Here is an 18,354-nt window from a genome sequence, read left to right as displayed (position 1 = left end):
AAAAACGCTGTAGCTTTTAAGAAGAGTGCTAATTGCTGTGGTGTTGTCTGCACCTGGGTGGTGCTGGGTTAACGTCAAAAGTGGACAGATTTTTTGGGTAGGTGCATCGTCTGCTGGCTGGCCAGGCAGAGCTAAGGCATCTCGGGTGTCTGCGGTGCCTTTCTTAAGGTGCCGTTATTCTTCCTTGAAGTTCGTCACCGGCACCTCAGCTTACCCTCACTGTAAATTAGCGATGCCTCATGCGATTCAGAGACCTGGTTCCAAGAGCACCTGGGTGTTTCCTTCGATGACGCCTTTGGCGGATTGGATGTCTGCACTACCCACGCAGACTATCACGCTTGATCGGTCGGCACGGTCAATTGTTCGTCGAGAACGTTTAGAGCGACAGGTTACGTAGAAGTTGCAGTAGTATGTATGACGTTGTCCGTCGAAAGCTTGATGAGCTTTGATCGAAGGTCGATGATCAACCGATGTGCAGTGAGAAAATCCATACCCAGGATAACGTCTCGCGAGCAGGTATGTAGGACCACTAAGCCCGTAGGATAAGTGCGCGCATTCATTGCCACTCTTGCAGTGCATCGCCCGGATGGTGGTGTAATAAGGTTGCCACCAGCGGTGCGGATTAGCGGGCCATGCCATGTGGTCTTCACTTTCTTGAGCTGGGCAGCGAACGCTCCACTGACGACAGAATAGTTCTTGTGTCCACTAAGCGATAACCGTGCAACCGTCGATATCAACTTCAAGGTTACTTTTTCGTGTCTTTGCATTGAGAGTGGGCCTTGGCGTCCAATCTTGGCTCTTTCGTGTACTGAGGTCGCAGCCGGAGCACACCGTTGTCGCTTGCCTGGGCGGTGATGACCGCTTGGAGTACGGTCGCGTCGTCGTCGATGCCGTCATCGTGCCTAACGGCGGTCTCATTTTCAAGTATGGGCGTGTCCAATACGTCTTCATAAGGAGCGTCAGCATAGCGGAGTCTTCGTTACTCGTCGTCGGCGGCGGAGGATCTTTGTTAGTTTGCTGTGAAGGAACCTCACCTCCAAAGGTTGCAGTTAAACAATTCGGGCGAAGGCGTGGGGAATCGATGGGCTTCCCTGTACAGCAGGTGTTTCTTGATGCTTCTTCTACTGCCTTCGTTCGTGCCGAGTGGTGTTGGTGACCACCGCTCCGTGCGTGGCTCAGCGACACATTGCGGTGCGGAGATGAAAGCTTCCTTTCTCGGACTGTACACGTTTATTTACACTTTTTACATCGGCGTATTTACAATAATGTTGTCGGATGCTACATCAAACATAGAGGGTTAACTGCAGCTGGATGCACGATCGGAGGTCAGAGGCTAGCAGAATCAGGCCTTGACATTCTGCTACACTTTATGCCGGAGTCCCTTGAGACCTCCGTCAGCCTAGCCTCCCTCCTCGAACAACCCGTCTGCCCTCGACTCTTATCCGAGCCCAACTCTCTTCCAAGCCCAACCGTCCCAACGCTCCTTCCTTAGCGCTCAAAATTTCAGTCTCGTCCGTTGACCAATCAACGACTATTCACTCTGTGGCCAATAACGTGCAGTACTTCAAAATGGACTGGCCAATCATTGTGCCACACATACCCCTCTCCTATGCATGTTAAGTAATACAAACACAAAGCACGCACTAAGCGGCAAGTGGTTGCGCACACAAACACATATATCTGCGATTTCTCCCTCTCTAAAATCCTCCCACGCAAGAGGCGCCAAGCAGTCGAAAAGACAAACGGCGTCGACGGTTACACTTACGAAAACACACAAACACACACGCGCAAACCTCAGGCCCAAACATTCCGATCCCTGCTCTTGGTCGGTTGCGCGCGGGCGGAGGATTCAAAGGGACGTACAGGCGTCTTCCCGGGAAGACATGCCAACAGCGGCTCTCTCTGCCGCGCCTTCTCCCCAGGCCGGTGTTACGCCGTGTTTAGGGGTTTATGGCCTCCGCGCCCTCTCCACTCGAACCGGGAGACATAGCAGTTAGCGCCGAACCCACAACCACTGCGCTTACGCTGCGCCTTCTACTTGCACTGCTCTGCCTCCCTCGCGGCACGGGACGGACAGGGCCGGAAGCGTCGCCCGCTGCCATGTGTTCTGGGCTCACTTCCGAGAAGCGGTCGCCTGCGCGACCACCATAAATCCGCCCGCGTCAAGCAGCCCCTTGACCATGGTCGCCCCTACGGAATCTCGCTTTGGGCGAGGCCCGCAAACTTAACTGTTGCTACCTTTAGATTCCCCTACGGGAGCTTGGGAACTTTCCTTGCACACTATTATCGTAGTTGCGGCCTGGCGACCCGACGGGCGACGGGGACCTGAACCGAAGGCTTGATGGCGCAAGCTCACTGCTATGCAGATAGTTCTCGATTTCTCGCGGTCGTTGACCGTGGCGGATTCTTGGGGCGTTGACTGCAAATCCACGCAGTTAAAGTCATCGGTACGGGCAGTGGCGTAGAGTGTGGCTGGTCTCACCGCAGTGGAAGCATAATGGCCGATTCGCAGTCCTCCACGCGTCGTACTTCCTCGGGCTTGGAGGTCGTTGGTATGTTTGGCGGGCGCCGGCCAAGGCGTGTCGTTCAAGAGCTGCTTGTTTGCGTCGAGGGGGGTTTGGAGCGTTTCGTTGGAAAGCAGGTCGTCGTAACGCAGCAGCATAGTTAATTGCAGTTTGTTCTTCGTCATCGTTGTTCTGCTGTCATCGTTGACATTAAAAACGGTGACTATTAAACCAAGGCGTGGTGTTAGTGTGAACTATAGAGATAACAGGTATGAATCGGTCTATAAGCGCAACAAGCAGCGTTTCTGAAATGTTGCGAGTTGTCGTGAATTGAACGTGTGGAAAAATTCAGAAGAAAGTGCTCAGCAAAAACGGACAACACAGCGTTTATTTCTTCGAAGTTTCCTTGGTTGCTGCACCTGATTTGCTTCTTGGAAGTTGTTTCTGTATGGAGCGTGAAAATTGCGCTTTCCGGTGATTACAAAATGAACCGAGAGGCCTTCCAAGATCCCAATATTAGAGCAAAGATATGCGTTATTGTTGAAGACAATATCCAGAACATTTGCAGAAGTGGTGGAACAACGCGTGGGTTCAGAAATAAGTTACTGCATTGAGAAGTCAAGGAAAAAGTGATGACCAGTTAATTGCCGGAAAAAAATGAAATCGCCTAGAAACAGGAAGCTTGAATTCGGAAACCGAAAGCAAGTGCGCTTAAGATTCGACCACATTCACTTGATAATAAATTGTTCATGTCAGGAGTCCGATAAATTACACCGACAACGATATCAGAAGGGTCACATTTCAAACAGACCCATACTGACTCCAGGCACGTTGCGACTTCAACAAGCACAGCAGTGATCGCTTTCTTAATAGCAAGAAGTACGCCACCACAGCTACGGCCCACGCGATCACAGCGAAATATGTTAAATTCGGAATCGCAGACGAAAAGGACATTGCCAGAGAACAAGTCAATTAGCCAAGTCTCCTATCGGTAAGCGCAATGATTGACGAACAGCACGAATCTATTAGAGAATAATGCGCCACGTTTTCAGAAAGAAGACTTCTTGTGTTAGTGTAAAGGCAGTTACTACCCAAATAGCGCAGCACAGTGCGAGTGACATTGAAGGTGGTTGAACTGTCAATTTATGAGGAGTGGAAGGTCTGCGTCGCTCGTCGGTCACCCGCACAGCGCGGTTGGCTTCGACATTCAACAAATAGGACTCACTATTAATATCATCATCATCATAATCATCATCAGCTTGACTATACCCACTGCAGGGCGAAGGCCTCTCCCATATTTCTCCAATTAGCCCTGTTCTGTGTTAGCTGCATCCACTTGACCCCGGTGAACGTCTTAACCTCATACGCCCACCTAACATTCTGCCGCCCCCTGCAACGCTTTCCTTGACTTGGAATCCAGTTTGTTACCCTAAGTGACGATCGGTTATCCTCTCTTCGCACATGCCCTGTCCATGCCCATTTCTTCTTCTTGATTTCCACTAGAATGTAAGTAACTTGAGTTGTTTCGCCTCTCATCTGAATTAGTGTGCGCGTAAATACAGATAATGCGCCGCTTCAAACCAGCTAATGTGATGTCACAGATAATCCAACGGCCGCTATCAGTGGTCACAACGCTTTCCACAACCGCACTCAACGATTGGCGAATCAAAAGCATACAACATGCCGAAGTCCCTACCGCATGACACACGTAAACATCATATCGACTGCTGAAAGGGCGCACCATACTGTCGGTCTGGTCTTGACTCTCAATTTTGGTCTCCTGCACCGCTACAATATCTAGTTCCTGCTCTGTAACTAGTCGCAACAGTTGGTTTTGCCTCATTCTGGAGGACGGACCCCTGATATTGAGCGTTGCTACTAGAATGCTCCTTTCAAACGACGCTATCGCTTAGTAAGACCAGGACGCCAGTATGGAGCTTACCCTTGTGCGCACAGCGCCGCGCCATGTAGTGCCGTCGCGCCATTGTTTAGGATTCTGGATTGTCGCCACGAGGAAGCGACGACGATCGTATCCCTCTCGCGACGCGCCGGCTCTTCACATCGGCGACGTACCACTGACGTTCTAGACGCCGCAGTCGCTGCTTCTGGCTCTCTCTAGTAACCTCATCATGACGTCGTTTAGCCGTCGCAGAGTCAATGTCCATAGCTGTCATGCTGTCTTTTCCAGTGGAGTTCAGGGCAACTTGCGGCGAAACAGTAGTACTGCTCGTGGTATCCGACTCTGGTGGACTAAGATCTTCAGCGCATCCCTCTCCATTGCTCTGCACTGCGTCCGTTTGTTTATCAACCACTGCGTTCGAGGCTGCCTTCTCCGCTTCCTCCTCACCCATGTGCAGATCGCTGTTATTGCCGAACGCTCCTCTTCCAGCAGCTCGGGCATACGATCCCATGCATTACGCCTCTCCGTGCCCAAAAGCGTGGCACTCATTGCATTTGGGTACCCTGCAGTCACGCCGGATGCGGCCAGTCTTGTGGCGGCGAAGGCATATTGGCGCCCGCCCTGGGACGACGACTAAAATGGTGGCGTTCCCTATACGCATCTGATGTGGTATCTGATCCAGGCTATCACCTTCACGAAGTATCAGACGAACAACTAAGGTGGTCGAGTGACCGTTTTGAAAACCACCGGTCTTCCATTTGTCGCCAGATACTTCTTTCACTTCGCCGTATACAGCCAACGCGCGTTTTAATGTAACGTTGCTGACGTTTGAACGCGCACCAGTGCACTTTAAATCTTGCTTCTTGCCTTTCGGGTCAAAAAGCACATACTTTTTTCCTTTAACAAGGATGTGCCCTATGCCAAGTAACTTTTTCTTTGCCTCTTCGGTTCGAAAGTTGACTAACTAGACATGAGACATCTGGTATGCGCCGATACCCCCTACCTGTTCGATGACACCGGCGTCTTTCATCGGTTGGCAGAAATCTTCTATCCTGTAAGACCGTTCATTGATGTCGCAGTGAATAACAAGCATTGTTTTTAGTCCTTCCCCGGTAGGCAAAGGTGGCAGTAGAATCCTGTATTCCTGAAGTCCTTCCAAAAGCGATGTTCCACGGCCATCATTGGCCGTTACCACGGCTCGCGAGGAGCCAGCCATCCGGCGTCTTCACACAAAGGTGTCCAGAAGCGGAAATTCTGGCAATGAACCACCGACACTTTTTTTTTATTGCCTAATTTATTATCAAGTAATGTTCTTTATGTGTGAAACACTGAACCGGCGACGCGCTTTTTGTTTTATTGCCTGGTCTTGACACATTGCATTTCATGAGAACAAAATGAACAAAAATCACTCAAATGCTATTTACATTATGCCATTTACAAATGACACTAAAGCTCATTCATACACAGCAAAGGCTCAAGCCCTGAGAGCCACTCGGGAGGTGCTACTGCAACTTTTTGGTTTGCCAAAAAGCTGTCCACGCCTTCCCGAAAATAAATTCTGGCAGGCCGTGCATCTTTATCGCTATAGTAGCCCGCCATTCTTGAGCTCCATATACAGTGGAGGCCCATGAGCATAATTAAATCAAACGGTACCCCATCCTCACTTTCTACGCATAAGTACCGAAAGTCATGCGGGTCTAGCGGAAAATCTGTACACAGAGGAGAACTCTGTAAACAATGGAACCAAGAGGAGGCTTGAGGATTCATGGAAAAGGTCAAGGGAGTATTGTTCGACTATGCAGAAGAAATAATTATTTATGTAAAAACCCATTGAGCACTCAACGTATTAGGAGCTAGGTGGCAGTTCTCACCATGGCATTCCCATAAATAAAGGTGTTAGGCAATAAGGCACAATCTCCCCAGTACTATTCACAGCTTGAACCCGACCTCTGCGGCTGCGTTTCGATGGAGGTGAAACGAAGAGGCGTCCGTGTGCTGTGCGATGTCAGCGCACGTTAAATATCCCCAGGTGGTCGAAATTTCCGGAGTCCTCCACTACAGCGTCTCTCATAGCCCCAGTCGCTTTGGGACGTTAAACCACACAAACCAAACCCACCTATTCACAGCTTGCTTAGAGGAAGTATTCAGAGACTTAGAATGGGAGCATTTAGGGATAAGGGTAGATGGAGAAAACCTCAGTAATCTGCGATTTGCTGATGACATTGACTTGCTAAGCAACTCAGGGGAGGAACTGCAAGTAATGATTGATGACCTAGGCAGGAAAAGTAGAAAGGAAGGATTGAAAATCAAAATGCACAAGACTAAGATAATGTTCAACAGCCTCGGGAAGGAACAGCAGTTTACATTAGGTAGCAAGGTACTGGAAGTAGTAGGCGAATATATCTACTTAGGACAGGTAGTAACCGCAGATCCGGACAATGAAAGGGAAATAACAAGAAGAATAAGATTGGGATGGAGCGCATTTGGCAAGCCGTCGCAGATTATGACTAGCAGCTTACCGGTATCTCTGAAGAGGAAAGTATATAACAGTTGCATCTTATCTGTACTCACCTAAGGGGCTGAATAGTGGAGGCTAACAAAGAGGGTTCTACTTACGTTAAGGACAACCCAGAGGGCTATGGAACGAAAAATGGTAGGGGTAACATTAATAGATAGGAAGCATGCAGAGTGGGTCAGAGAAATACCTCAGGTTACCGACATTCTAGTGGAAATTAAGAAGAAATGGGCATGGGCAAGGCATGTCGAGCGAAGAGAGAATAACCGATGGTCGCTTAGGGTAACAAACTGGATTCCAAGGGAAGGAAAGCGTAGCAGGGGGCGGCAGAAAGTTAGGTAGGCGGATGAGGTTAAGAAGTTCGCAGGGGTCAAGTGGATGCAGCTAGCACAGAACCGGGTTACGTGGAGAAATATGGGAGAGGCCTTCGCCTGCAGTGGGTATAATCAGGCTGATGATAATGATGATGATAATGATAATGTTCTTCTACTTGATTAACAAATGTTTCATCATCTATTAATTTATCATTAAACTTCCACAGTTTCCAATTGAATTTGTTGGTTTTCTCCTTTCCGCCAAATGTGATCATAACTAAAGAATGGTCACTAAAACTGTCATGCTCACACTTGTAACTGAAATACATTGGGACAGTCACAACAGGTACGTAAATGCGATCTAGTCTAGCATGCGAAGTACCTTGAAAGTGCGTATAATTAGCTTGGCATTCAGTTATGAGCACATTGCCAACGTCCTCTAACTCATTCTCCTTAACTATTCTCAAAAGTAACTCTGCGCTAGTGTCACGCACAACGTTTTTGGTTGACTTATCCTCTGGTCTGCATACACAGTTGAAGTCACCAAGCAATCATATACGCCTCTCACAAGTCAGGTACGATTCAACGTATTCAAAAAAACACTCACGATCCGCACGCGTATTCGGAGCGTAAACAGACACTGCTCTCCATAAAGTTTCGTCAAAAAACAAATCACACACTACTAATCTACCCGTTTGACACGTTATCACAGCTTCAACTTGGCTGACACCCTGCGGATTAAAATAATACATCCGGCAGATTTTTGAACCGCATGGCTTACACATACGTTGTATCTGCTGCGACAAACTTCGACCATTCGATCTGTTTGCTCTTCACTTTCAATTTTTGTTTTTTGTATTGCAAGTAAGTCGATATCGTTATCTAGCATTAGCCTATTTTACTGTTGTTGCCGTATGCGCGCTGAGAGGCCCCTCACATTAAGCGTTGCGATGCGTAGGCAAGTTTGAAAAGGACGAGCCATTTTAAAGAAAGAAGAAGCCAATCATTCTACTCACACTAATAATGGAGAGCGATAGTGATACACAAAAATTTCGTGTCGTGAAGCGATGCCAGTTGCAGTGTACAGCACAGGTCTCAAACGGTCTTTAGTCCCGATCACCGACCGGAACATCACAACTGCTTTGCAAAACTCGCCCCCGCTAAGGCGGAGGCGTTGATGACGAAGTCTTCCGGTCTGGGGGGATGTTTGGCCTCGGTTTGAAGCTCTGACGACGTACCAGGTTGGCCTTCGTCGGTGGCTCCCCGTTGCCATTCGCATTCCTGCCAGCTTCACACTCATTGACGTCCTCATGTGCCCGCTTTGCAGGCATGCTGGAAGCCGCAGCCATGTCCACGTCTCGAGGTTCGCTCATGGAAGCCTCCTGTAGAGTTACTGGTGTGTCTAAGGCAAGAGGTTTGTCTCCCTTCGCCTCTCCCTCAGGTGTTGCGCCCGCAGCAGTTGGCGTTGCTTCTACAGTCTTATCTGGAAGCTCCTCCGCCGCCGCGGATTTTTTTAGGGGCGTTTCCTCACACTTGGTCTCTTCACTGCTTTCCAGCGTCGTTTCCACGGCATCGGCTACATCCATCAAGTGGTCCGCCACATCATATTTGCGAGCCGGGCCCGCAACACTCGCTTATGTACGCACACACTGGGTCTCCTCGTGTCCAGAGCGGTGACAGAACCCGCAACGTGAAATGTGGCACTCTCGGCGTATATGCCAATTCCGCGACACCGGAGGCAAAGCGGGGCCCTGCCCGGGACGTAGATGAGGGCAACGTCCTCATAAACGCGTAGCTGGTGCGGCAAATCTTAAACGGTGATGCCTACGTGTAACTTCAGCGTTACGGAGCGATTCGTGGACGCCTTGTCAACGCAGCCAATCACCCGCCACTTGTCTCTGGTTAGTTCCGTTACTTTTCCGAACGGAGACAGGGCCACTCGCACGTCTTCGTCGCGCACGCCGTGTATAAGCCAGTACAGTTTCAGACGCACGGCCTGATTGCACGGGTCATTCACGACACACCATCGCTCCTTCACGTCGAGTGCTTGAACCTGAAGAATCTTCTTTTTTCCTTTTTCATCTTTGAAGGTTACCGCCCACAGGTGGTTCATGTGATAGGCCACAAGCACGAAACCTTCCGGCAGCAGTGACACACGTTCGAGTGCATCTCGAAAATGTTCCACACAATAAGGCCTAGCTGAGACATCCCCATGCAAAAAAAAAACTGTGTAGAACAATCGAACCTGATGGCAGATGTGGCAGAACCATTTGGTAATCCTTGGCAGCGTTGCTCGCACTCCTGATACCGCGGCCCAACTGGGCCGCTCAATCCGCTCCTTGGGAGCCCATGATGTCAATGTCCGTCACGCTCGGTGGCCGGAAGTCGAATCCTGAACCACAGACCTTTTTTCTTTCTTTATTGCCTGAGAAGGTCATGGGTCGAGTGACGAGTCAGCGCAACTTCTAATGGACGTGGTGGAGGCCGATGAAGCGACGAAAGATGCCGAGGAGTTCGGGAAGACGACAGAGGAGACACCATCTGTAGTGAGCAAGGACACGTCTGCCAGCGGAGAGAGGGCACCTGAAGCGGCACTACCTCTCCAGAAAGACGGTGGAAAGACTAGCGAACAAATAAGCTCTACGGACGTCAACGCTGACATTTCGTTGAGATGGGAAGTGCACCAGATTAATACCGGCGGCCACAACATCAGCGTGACGGCTCCGGCTAAGCGACCACACGCCCAGACCAACACTGAGATCAACAATGCATTAGCCTGCTGCGTTGGAGAGCCGCCAGTAAAAACGCCTAAGGCCCGGCACTCAATGTTCAAGCCGCGGCGGTCGGGAAGGCGGGCCGTCGACAAGGTCTTACGGCAGCAGGCTGAGGCCCTCCCACCGGATGACTCCGGTGTCATGAATGACGTCTCCAGAACGCTAGACGCGAAAGGTAAGCACCATGGTCTCGGCCTCCTCACACTTCGCGAAAATGGCTCATGCACCCCCGTTGAAAGTGGCCACACTTAATGTCAGTTGTCTGGCAGGAAAAGAAAGCAGAGCCAGGTGCACCGACTTTTAACTGAGAAGGAGATCGATCTCTTGGCTGTACAGGAAACGAAAATAGAGGATGGAGAGACCGGCAACATGGTGCGGCGTTTCTCATCTGGATTTTATCTGTAGTGAGTCACGCAATAGGAATTTATACAGGATGTGTCCTTTTTGTTATAAAGCTGCCAGGTATTGCGGTGAAGGCCTATTTCTCATGTTTGTCGGGTAGGTGTGTTTTTGTTGATTTCACTTTCGACAATGCTGAGTGGCGCATTGTATGTTTGTATGCACCAAATCATACAGAGGAAAGGGCAGCGTTTTTTGAAAGCATTGAACAACATCTCAGTTTGCAAGAAGATCTCATTCTTATGGGCAACTTCAATTGTGTCCTTATTAGTCGCGATAAGACCAGTGTGCGCGGATTCAGAGACGTAAGCACTGAGGTACTGTCTCAACTTGTGGGGGTGTGGAACCTTGAGGATGTGGCGGAATTTCTTGACGGCGCGTGCGGTGTAAATACACATAGTTTCAGCGTGCAATACACGCTCGTCTTGACCGCATCTAGGTTTCGCTTGATGTGATTCCAAAATGTAGTAGCTACTATGTTGTTCCTGTGTCTTTTTCTGACCGCTGTTTAGTAATATGTGCGATAGGGTCACAAAAATGGGGCAGTGCTTTTAATTGGGATCAGTGGAAATTAAATGACAAGCTAATTAAAGATGAAAATTTTAGAGATGCAGTAACGGAAGAAATAGGCAAAATAGACCTAAATAGTACACTGAGAACATAGCAGCAATGGAAGCTTTGTAAGGAACAGCTTAAAATAATAGCAATTAGTAGATGTAGTGTCCCAATTGCCCTCGAACAGAAACATATTGAACGCAACTTAAGGTCCCTGCTTGGAAAAATGCTTGAAAATGAATGTGCAGCCCCTCTGAAATGGACAGAAGATATAAGGAAGATTAAATAAAAAATCGAACTGATAGAGCAAGGACGTAATCGCGGAGCGCTTGTACGTGCGTAAGCGGAAGAGACAGCTGCAGGGGAGGCACCGTCGAGACGAGCGCTAGGAATTGAAAAGGCGCACGCACACAGAAATTGCATCAGAAATATAGAATGGGGCGGCGTGTTATCGAATGACAATGACATTCAGCGAGCATTCTTCCAATACTACCAGACACTGCTTGCATTGCACAACTTTGATATGAGAACGTTTAGGGACAGGTATCTCGGGGCACTACCAAGACTAAATGAAGAAAGGAAACAAAGATTAGAGCTGCCAATAACTGAATCAGAGGTCGAACTGGCGATAAACAATTTAAACTCGGGAAAATCACCCGGTCCAGACGGTTTAAGTGCCGAATTTTACATAGAATTTAAACTTAAAATAGCGCCAGTTCTGACTGTAGTGTTTAAGGAAACTTATGACGTAAACGAAAAGCCTCCTTTTTATCCCAAATCTCACACAGTCCCCATACCCAAAGCTGATGAAGCAGATAGATACCACTGAACCGCCGACGCGCTTGTAAACAACGGGAAAACCAGTGAACAGTGGAACCATGTAAAAGAAGACTTTAGGATTGGTGGAAAAGGTCAAGGGAGTAGTGTTGGACTGTGCAGAGGAAATAAATAATTAATGTAAAAAGAAATATTCAGCACTAAACGTATTAGGAGCTAGGTGGCACTTCTCCCGACGTGCCATTCAAAACGAGAAGTTAGTAATTATCTATCTATAGAGTTATTTTATAACCTCCTTGGTTCGAACGCAGTGTTTTCTATAAAACAAAAATGCGTCGGCCGGGAATCGAACCCGGGCCACCCGCGTGGCAGGCGAGTATTCTACCACTGAACCACCGACGCTTTTTTTTTTTCTTTATTTCCTGACCGAGGACGTACACAAAACAGACACATGTGACATCAATAACATGACAAAATAAAAGATCAAGCATTGACTTAAAGCTTCGGCCTTCCTTAGCTGAAGTTGTCGGATTAAAAATCCCTCATCTAAGACAACCCTTCAAAACTAACCAACCATTCTGACTCTAGTTTTAAAGCTTTCTGTTCATCCACATATGCCCGCATGCTCTCTCTAAAGAGCTGTCTCGCTGAACGTGCATCGACGTCACCATGCTCTACAGCCATTCTGCTTTTCCATATGCTGTGGAGAGCCAGTAGCATCAAAAGATCCAACGGTGTATCATTGTTTGCTTCTACTGGCAAGAATCGAATACCATGTGGGCTTATGGGTAGTTCCTTTTTAAGCGTCCTCTGGAGCACGTCCCATAAAAATACGGCATCCCAGCATTCGAGAAACACGTGTTCAATCGTCTCCTCTTTCCTGCATATTATGCAGTGGACACCCCAGGGTACAAAAAGCCCTTTCTGTTCCTTCCATTTCTTTACCTCCAATGTTCCAGTGTGCAGCTTAAAAAAGAACGTTTTCACCCCTGCCGGCACCATCATCCTCTTCACTCTTTTAAGAGCATTTTTGCCCCCGGTAGACGAGTACACAGCTCTGTACAACGGTTCTGGAAGCACCACATCGCACTAGTCTTTATACAGTTTTTTCCGGTTTACACTCCACAAATAGTCTAAAGTAAACCGCACCATCAAGAACCTGTACGCCAAGACCACTTCCCTTAGATACCCGTGGACACCTCCTGACATGCGGTCAGAAGAAACGACAATTCCCGGGAGAGCTTGACCCAGGCGTAACTGACAGACCGTACGAAGAAATGGATTTTTCACATTCCTCAAAAACATGAAACGATTGACTAACTGGCGCAGAAACAGATGTGCCAAACCAAGCCCGCCGTCCTTCACCCGGCGGAAGAGATTTGTCCGACTTGTCCGTTCCCACGAAGACCCCCACACAAAGACGGCAAAGATACGATGCATCTTTTGCACATTAGCTCTTGAACAATATAACACTTGAAGCACATACCAAACTTTTGTCACTAAAAACAAATTACAAATCGTGGCCTTAGCAAACACCGACCACTGCCATCCATTCCATTTGTCCACTCTATCTTTCAATTTACCGACTTGGTTTTTCCAGTATGGGTCACTGTCCCGATACGATTCAAGAGGGGCACCAAGGTAGCTGACAGGGTTGGTAACAAATTTCATGTTAGCAAAAATGCCTGGGGTCGCTGGCCAGTCACCGTGCCAGAAGCCCAGGCACTTGCCCCAGTTAACAGCACTGCCGCTTACAGCGCAAAAATCTTTTACAGTTTTCACAACTTCTACGATGCTTTCGTAGTCTACACAAAACATCGCGACATCATCGGCATAAGCCAAAAGCTTCACTTCTGCTTGATGCAGCTTGAAGCCTCGCATTTTCTCATGCTTGATAATGCTTAAACATAAGGGTTCAAGATAAATACAAAAGAGAAGAGGTGAAAGGGGGCAACCTTGACGACCTGAGCGTTGGACAGCAATACTGTCACCGACAGATTTGTTCACTATTAGTCTAGTTGTACAAGCACTGTAAGCCATAGCCACTCCTTCTCTGATGACGCATCCGACCTTGACATAGTCTAATATACACAAAAGCAAGTCGTGGGGCACTCTATCAAAAGCCTTTTCAAGATCTATTTGGAGCATTGCTACTCCAAGTCCACCAGCATCGCAACATTCAAGAATGGCCCTCGCGATGTGAATGTTCGTAAAAATGGACCTGTCTTTAATACCGCATGTTTGGTGGTCTCCAACAATATCTTTAATAACTGTTTGCAGTCTTTTAGCTAGTATTTTCATAAAAATTTTATAGTCGACATTGGTTAAACTAATCGGCCGGTAAGAGGTAACACTGCGTAATTGACCTCGGTCCTCCGTTTTGGGAATTAGCACAGTATGAGAAGATGCAAAGGACGGCGGCAGCACATTAAGGTCATATGCTTCATTATACACTTTTTCCAGTACCGGCGAGAGAAAATCCTGGAAAGCTTTATAAAATGCGGCGCTAAGTCCATCAGGGCCAGGCGATTTGCCGGGGTTCAAATTCCCAATAGCGCATTTCACTTCGTCCTCCGTGATGGGGGTCTCTAGCACACGTGTCGTCTTTTCGTCGAGTTGTGGCATTAAAGGCAAATAAACTCTCTTGAAACTCTCGATATCAACTGCACATCGTGCGAACTGCTGACGATAATGCTCGAAGAAAGCTTGCTGGATTCCTTTCTTTTCATTGGTAATGGTCCCTTGGTATTCAATTTCATCTATCTGATTCCTTCGAGCGTGCCACTTTTCTGTGCCTAACGCGCTTTTTGTCGGACCTTCCCCCCTTATCAGCCGTTCGGCTCTAGCTCTGACAAGGGCACCGCGATATCGGTCAGCGTCGAGTAGTTCAAGCTTGCCCTTAAGGGCTCGTATGTCGTCTATGAACAAACCGGGGTTATTGCTTTCCACATCGATTAGACGCTGTAGATTCACGCGAAGGGACCTTTCTTCGGCCCTTTCTTGTCTGGCTATAGCGCTCGATCTTTCCAATGCTGTCATTTTGACATTCTGTTTAAAAACCTCCCATTTAGCCCCTAACTTTGTTACGCCTTTGTCATTCATATTTGCTATATGCCTTTCAACGTCGGCTTGGAAACTGTCATCAGATAATAATTTTGAATTTAACTTCCACATTTGCCAGTCAAATCCTTGACTTTTAGTTTTGTTCCCAGCGATAGTGACGGTGACCAAGCAGTGATCGCTGAACGATACTGGCTTAACGTGGTATTCGTGGCATACAGGCACCAGATCAAGAGATATGTACATCCTATCGAGTCGAGCGTGGCTAGAAGCCTGGAAATGAGTGAACTGTGCAGCTCGTCCACCCTCCAGACACCCAGCCACATCAACAAGGTTAAACTCATTTACCAATTCTGCGAGAACACAGGTGCTGGCATCACTATGCGGCCTTCTACTCGTTTTATCTGATGCGGAGAGTACACAATTGAAGTCTCCCATTATCACAGTTAGCCTTTCAGAGTTGCAATACTGACGAATACCTTCAAAGAAATCGCGCCTTTCGCCCACGCTGTTCGGTGCATAAACACAAATGATGCGCCATTCGAATGAATACAGCACGAGATCGCAAACAACGAAGCGGCCATACGCACAAGTCGTGACAGCTTGAATTGTGACACCAAGGCACTGACGCACAAACAGCACACAACCAGCCGCTGCTCCAACTGAATGACTTACAACGGCATTGTATCTTGAAGTAAAAAGGCTAACCATTCTCCCGGTTTCTTCTTCACCATCAACTTTAGTTTCCTGAATCGCGATGACGTCTAGCTCCAGCTCGCTAACCAAACGAAACAGTTGATTTTGCTTGCGCCTTGCTGCGAGCCCTCGAACATTAATAGTCGCGAATTTAATGGCTTTGTCTAGACAAATCATTGGTGATGAACGAATACCCGGGAGCATGGTCATACCTTTAGTGATGTCTGTGGCCGAGCACCCCTCCATGGTGGCAGGTGTTAAGTCTGAGGTGGGAGCGATGCAGCCCCCCCTCTTTTCTCTAACAAGTTCGACCTAGTCCGATAGGACGCCCGCCGTACCGCCGTGGAAGTCTTTGTCGGCGGTCCTTCGACGTCTGCATTCTCGTGACCTGGTGTTCGGTCCTCCGTGTCGTCGTGTGTCCGCTTCGCTACCGCTGCCGAGTTCGCTGCCTCAGATTCGACCATGCTGTCTGTCTCATGAATGAATACTGTGCTGTGACTGACCTCCGTGTCCCCAGTTGAGTTGCTGCTGCTGGCCACCTTAGCGTCCGCGACGCCGACGGAACACGCTTGCAAATTCTTGACACCCTGTTCCTTGACCTCGTCCGCGTTTGGGGAGGGGGGAGTGACCGTTGTTTCTGCTGAGCTGGTGCCTGACTCCTTAGCTGCTTCTTCCGCATCCGCCTCGTCCATGAGGTGTTCCGACATGTCGTCGTTCCTCACGGGCCCTGCGACGTTTGCATACGTCTTTACACACTGCGGTTCGTCGTGGCCGAAACGACGACAACGAGCGCAGCGCGGAACCTGGCACTCCTTCCGGATGTGACCCGTCGTCTTGCAGCGAAGGCACAGGGGAGCCCTGCCCGGAACGACGACGAGCGCTGGCTCACCGGCAACTCGCAGCTGGTGTGGGATGTCGTCAATTTTCACCCCTGTCTTCAGCTTTAGGGACACGGTGCGCGTAGTTGACCCTTTGTCGGTGACGCCTTGTGCGCGCCACCTTTCCCTTGCGATGTCAGACACCGTCCCATACGGCAACAGTGCGGCTCGCACGTCTTCGTCAGGAACGCCATGCAACAGCCAGTGAATCTTTAACCGGACGCCCTGGTCGTTGGGGTCGACGATTACACAGCGATGGTCCTTCACTTTCACATCACTGACAGCGAGCAGCTTACGTGTGGCCTCGGCGTCTTTAAACGTCACTGCCCAAACGTGGTTCATTTGGTACGCCCCCAGGGCGACCACCTCTGGGAGCAATCCAAGACGAACCAACGCGTCCCTGAAGTCTTCAACTCGGTATGGTCGAGCCTTCACATCACCATGCATGAAAACAGTATTAAGCACAATGCGCCCGGTACAATGCCGCGCTTGTATACAGCGGAAAAACCGGTGAACAAACGTCCGTGCGGAGACTTACGTAACTTGTTTTCTGCCAATGCGTGCATGCGTCCGGCAGCAGCTGCTTCTGAGTCCGGCGTCAGGTTATGGTGGCTAGAAGGGGGAGGTGGCGCCAGCGCCGGCGTATCCGCCGAGAAAGAGCGATCCTCTGGTTCAAGCGCTGCCGCGAAGGCCGCGGTGGCGCTGCGGTCAGCTTGGCGATCGCACACACACACCTGCACACACGCGATCGCGCGCGTGTGCAGGTTCGCGCGCGGTGTATGGACGGTGCGGCAGCGTTCCTGTCTGTTCGCGGCTGCCAGCGTGATCTCTCGTTTATGACCAGATGTGTTGCGCTGCTGACATGTTAATGTGAGGGCCTAACTTCGCCGAACAGATGAACTCCAGCGCAAAAAAAAAAAAAAAAAAGATTCACAGTATGTCCCTCCCAAGCAAAATTATCCAATTTTATGTTCTTACCAGGCAGCACTTCTATGTTAAGGCCCAGAACTGTAAGCGCAACGCTAAGCAGGGAAGAATGAAAGTGCTGAAACTTAGGAGGGTGCTCTAAGTTGCATATTTATTCAAGGTCGAATGTAATATTTTTTTTTATTTAGCGGGAAGTGATATCCTTGCCTCCCCATTTCTTAGTGCCAAGCGATGTATGCAGTGTTGATAATCAATGTTTAATGTTTTTTTTTCGTTCTAATTACACAGAAGCATGTGTAAATGTATCTGTTATTTTGAATTACCCTGAATGTTATGATGTGCAGTACATTGCTATTACTACGATGTGCAATAAATTTTTGCTATGCTTCGTTTTGCTTGTTTGGATCTCCAATCACATTTTTTAGGAGTAATGCTGATGCTTCATATTCTTGAAACTGAAGGAGGTGGAAAACATCGACCAAAGAACAGCCAACCTTTTTTTTCTTTCATTTATTACCCCTTTTAATTTTCTTCTTACATATTATTTTATGCCTTGGGGCAAACAACGTTGTGGGGAAAAAATGCGACCGCACGGAGCCGAAACATCCTTCCATCCTCATTCTCTTAAAATAGTGTGTTGTTGGGCGAGTCGGTCAGACATATCTTCAAGGTATACTGCGCGCACACAAAACAAGGCGAAAGGTACACAACAAGCTCTACACCTGCGCTTGTTGTGCACCTTTCTCGTCCTTGTGTTTTGTGTGCGCATTATACCTTGAAGACTCATTATCTTGGTCTGTCTTCTACTTTCGACATGCACTATCTCGATCCGACGGGACTCATTCAAGACCCTCCAATTCCTGGAACTGAAAGGATAGATACGCCCGTATTCTACGCACAAAAAGTATTGGAGTACCAACCGATCAATTTTAATTGTTTTGTTTGTTAGGTTTCATGTGCCAAAATTACTCGGGCTATGAGAGACACCGTAGTGGAGGACTCCGGAATTTTGACCACCTGGAGTTCTTTAACTTGTACTAACATCGCACAGGACA

At 48.5% G+C, this 18,354-nt stretch overlaps 1 protein-coding gene, 1 non-coding gene and 1 pseudogene across 2 annotated transcripts; all 3 read right to left on the bottom strand.

The window, feature by feature from the left end:
- Nucleotides 1–4,492: 4,492 nt before the first annotated feature.
- LOC146209696 (uncharacterized) lies at nucleotides 4,493–5,620 on the bottom strand (annotated as a pseudogene).
- Nucleotides 5,621–12,069: 6,449 nt separating this feature from the next.
- On the bottom strand, nucleotides 12,070–12,140 carry TRNAG-GCC (transfer RNA glycine (anticodon GCC)). Its single transcript has one exon. It is a non-coding gene; the product is annotated as a tRNA-Gly (tRNA).
- Nucleotides 12,141–15,721: 3,581 nt separating this feature from the next.
- On the bottom strand, nucleotides 15,722–16,911 carry LOC146209694 (uncharacterized). Its single transcript, XM_084603032.1, has one exon. The coding sequence runs from the start codon at nucleotides 16,817–16,819 to the stop codon at nucleotides 15,752–15,754; it is 1,068 nt and encodes a 355-aa protein (XP_084459158.1). The 5' UTR covers nucleotides 16,820–16,911; the 3' UTR covers nucleotides 15,722–15,751.
- Between the last annotated feature and the right edge of the window lie 1,443 nt (nucleotides 16,912–18,354).

The sequence above is a fragment of the Amblyomma maculatum genome, chromosome 1 (genome assembly GCF_055883805.1).
Source record: "Amblyomma maculatum isolate TAMU_Amacu chromosome 1, ASM5588380v1, whole genome shotgun sequence".
Taxonomy (NCBI): domain Eukaryota; kingdom Metazoa; phylum Arthropoda; class Arachnida; order Ixodida; family Ixodidae; genus Amblyomma; species Amblyomma maculatum.
The sequence above is the reverse complement of the archived record's forward strand: the minus strand, read 5'-3'. Positions and strand labels throughout refer to the sequence as shown.

What these genes read in the sequence shown, in the direction of transcription:
- LOC146209694 (XM_084603032.1), bottom strand. Translation starts at nt 16,819, where the DNA reads ATGCATGGTGATGTGAAGGCTCGACCATACCGAGTTGAAGACTTCAGG.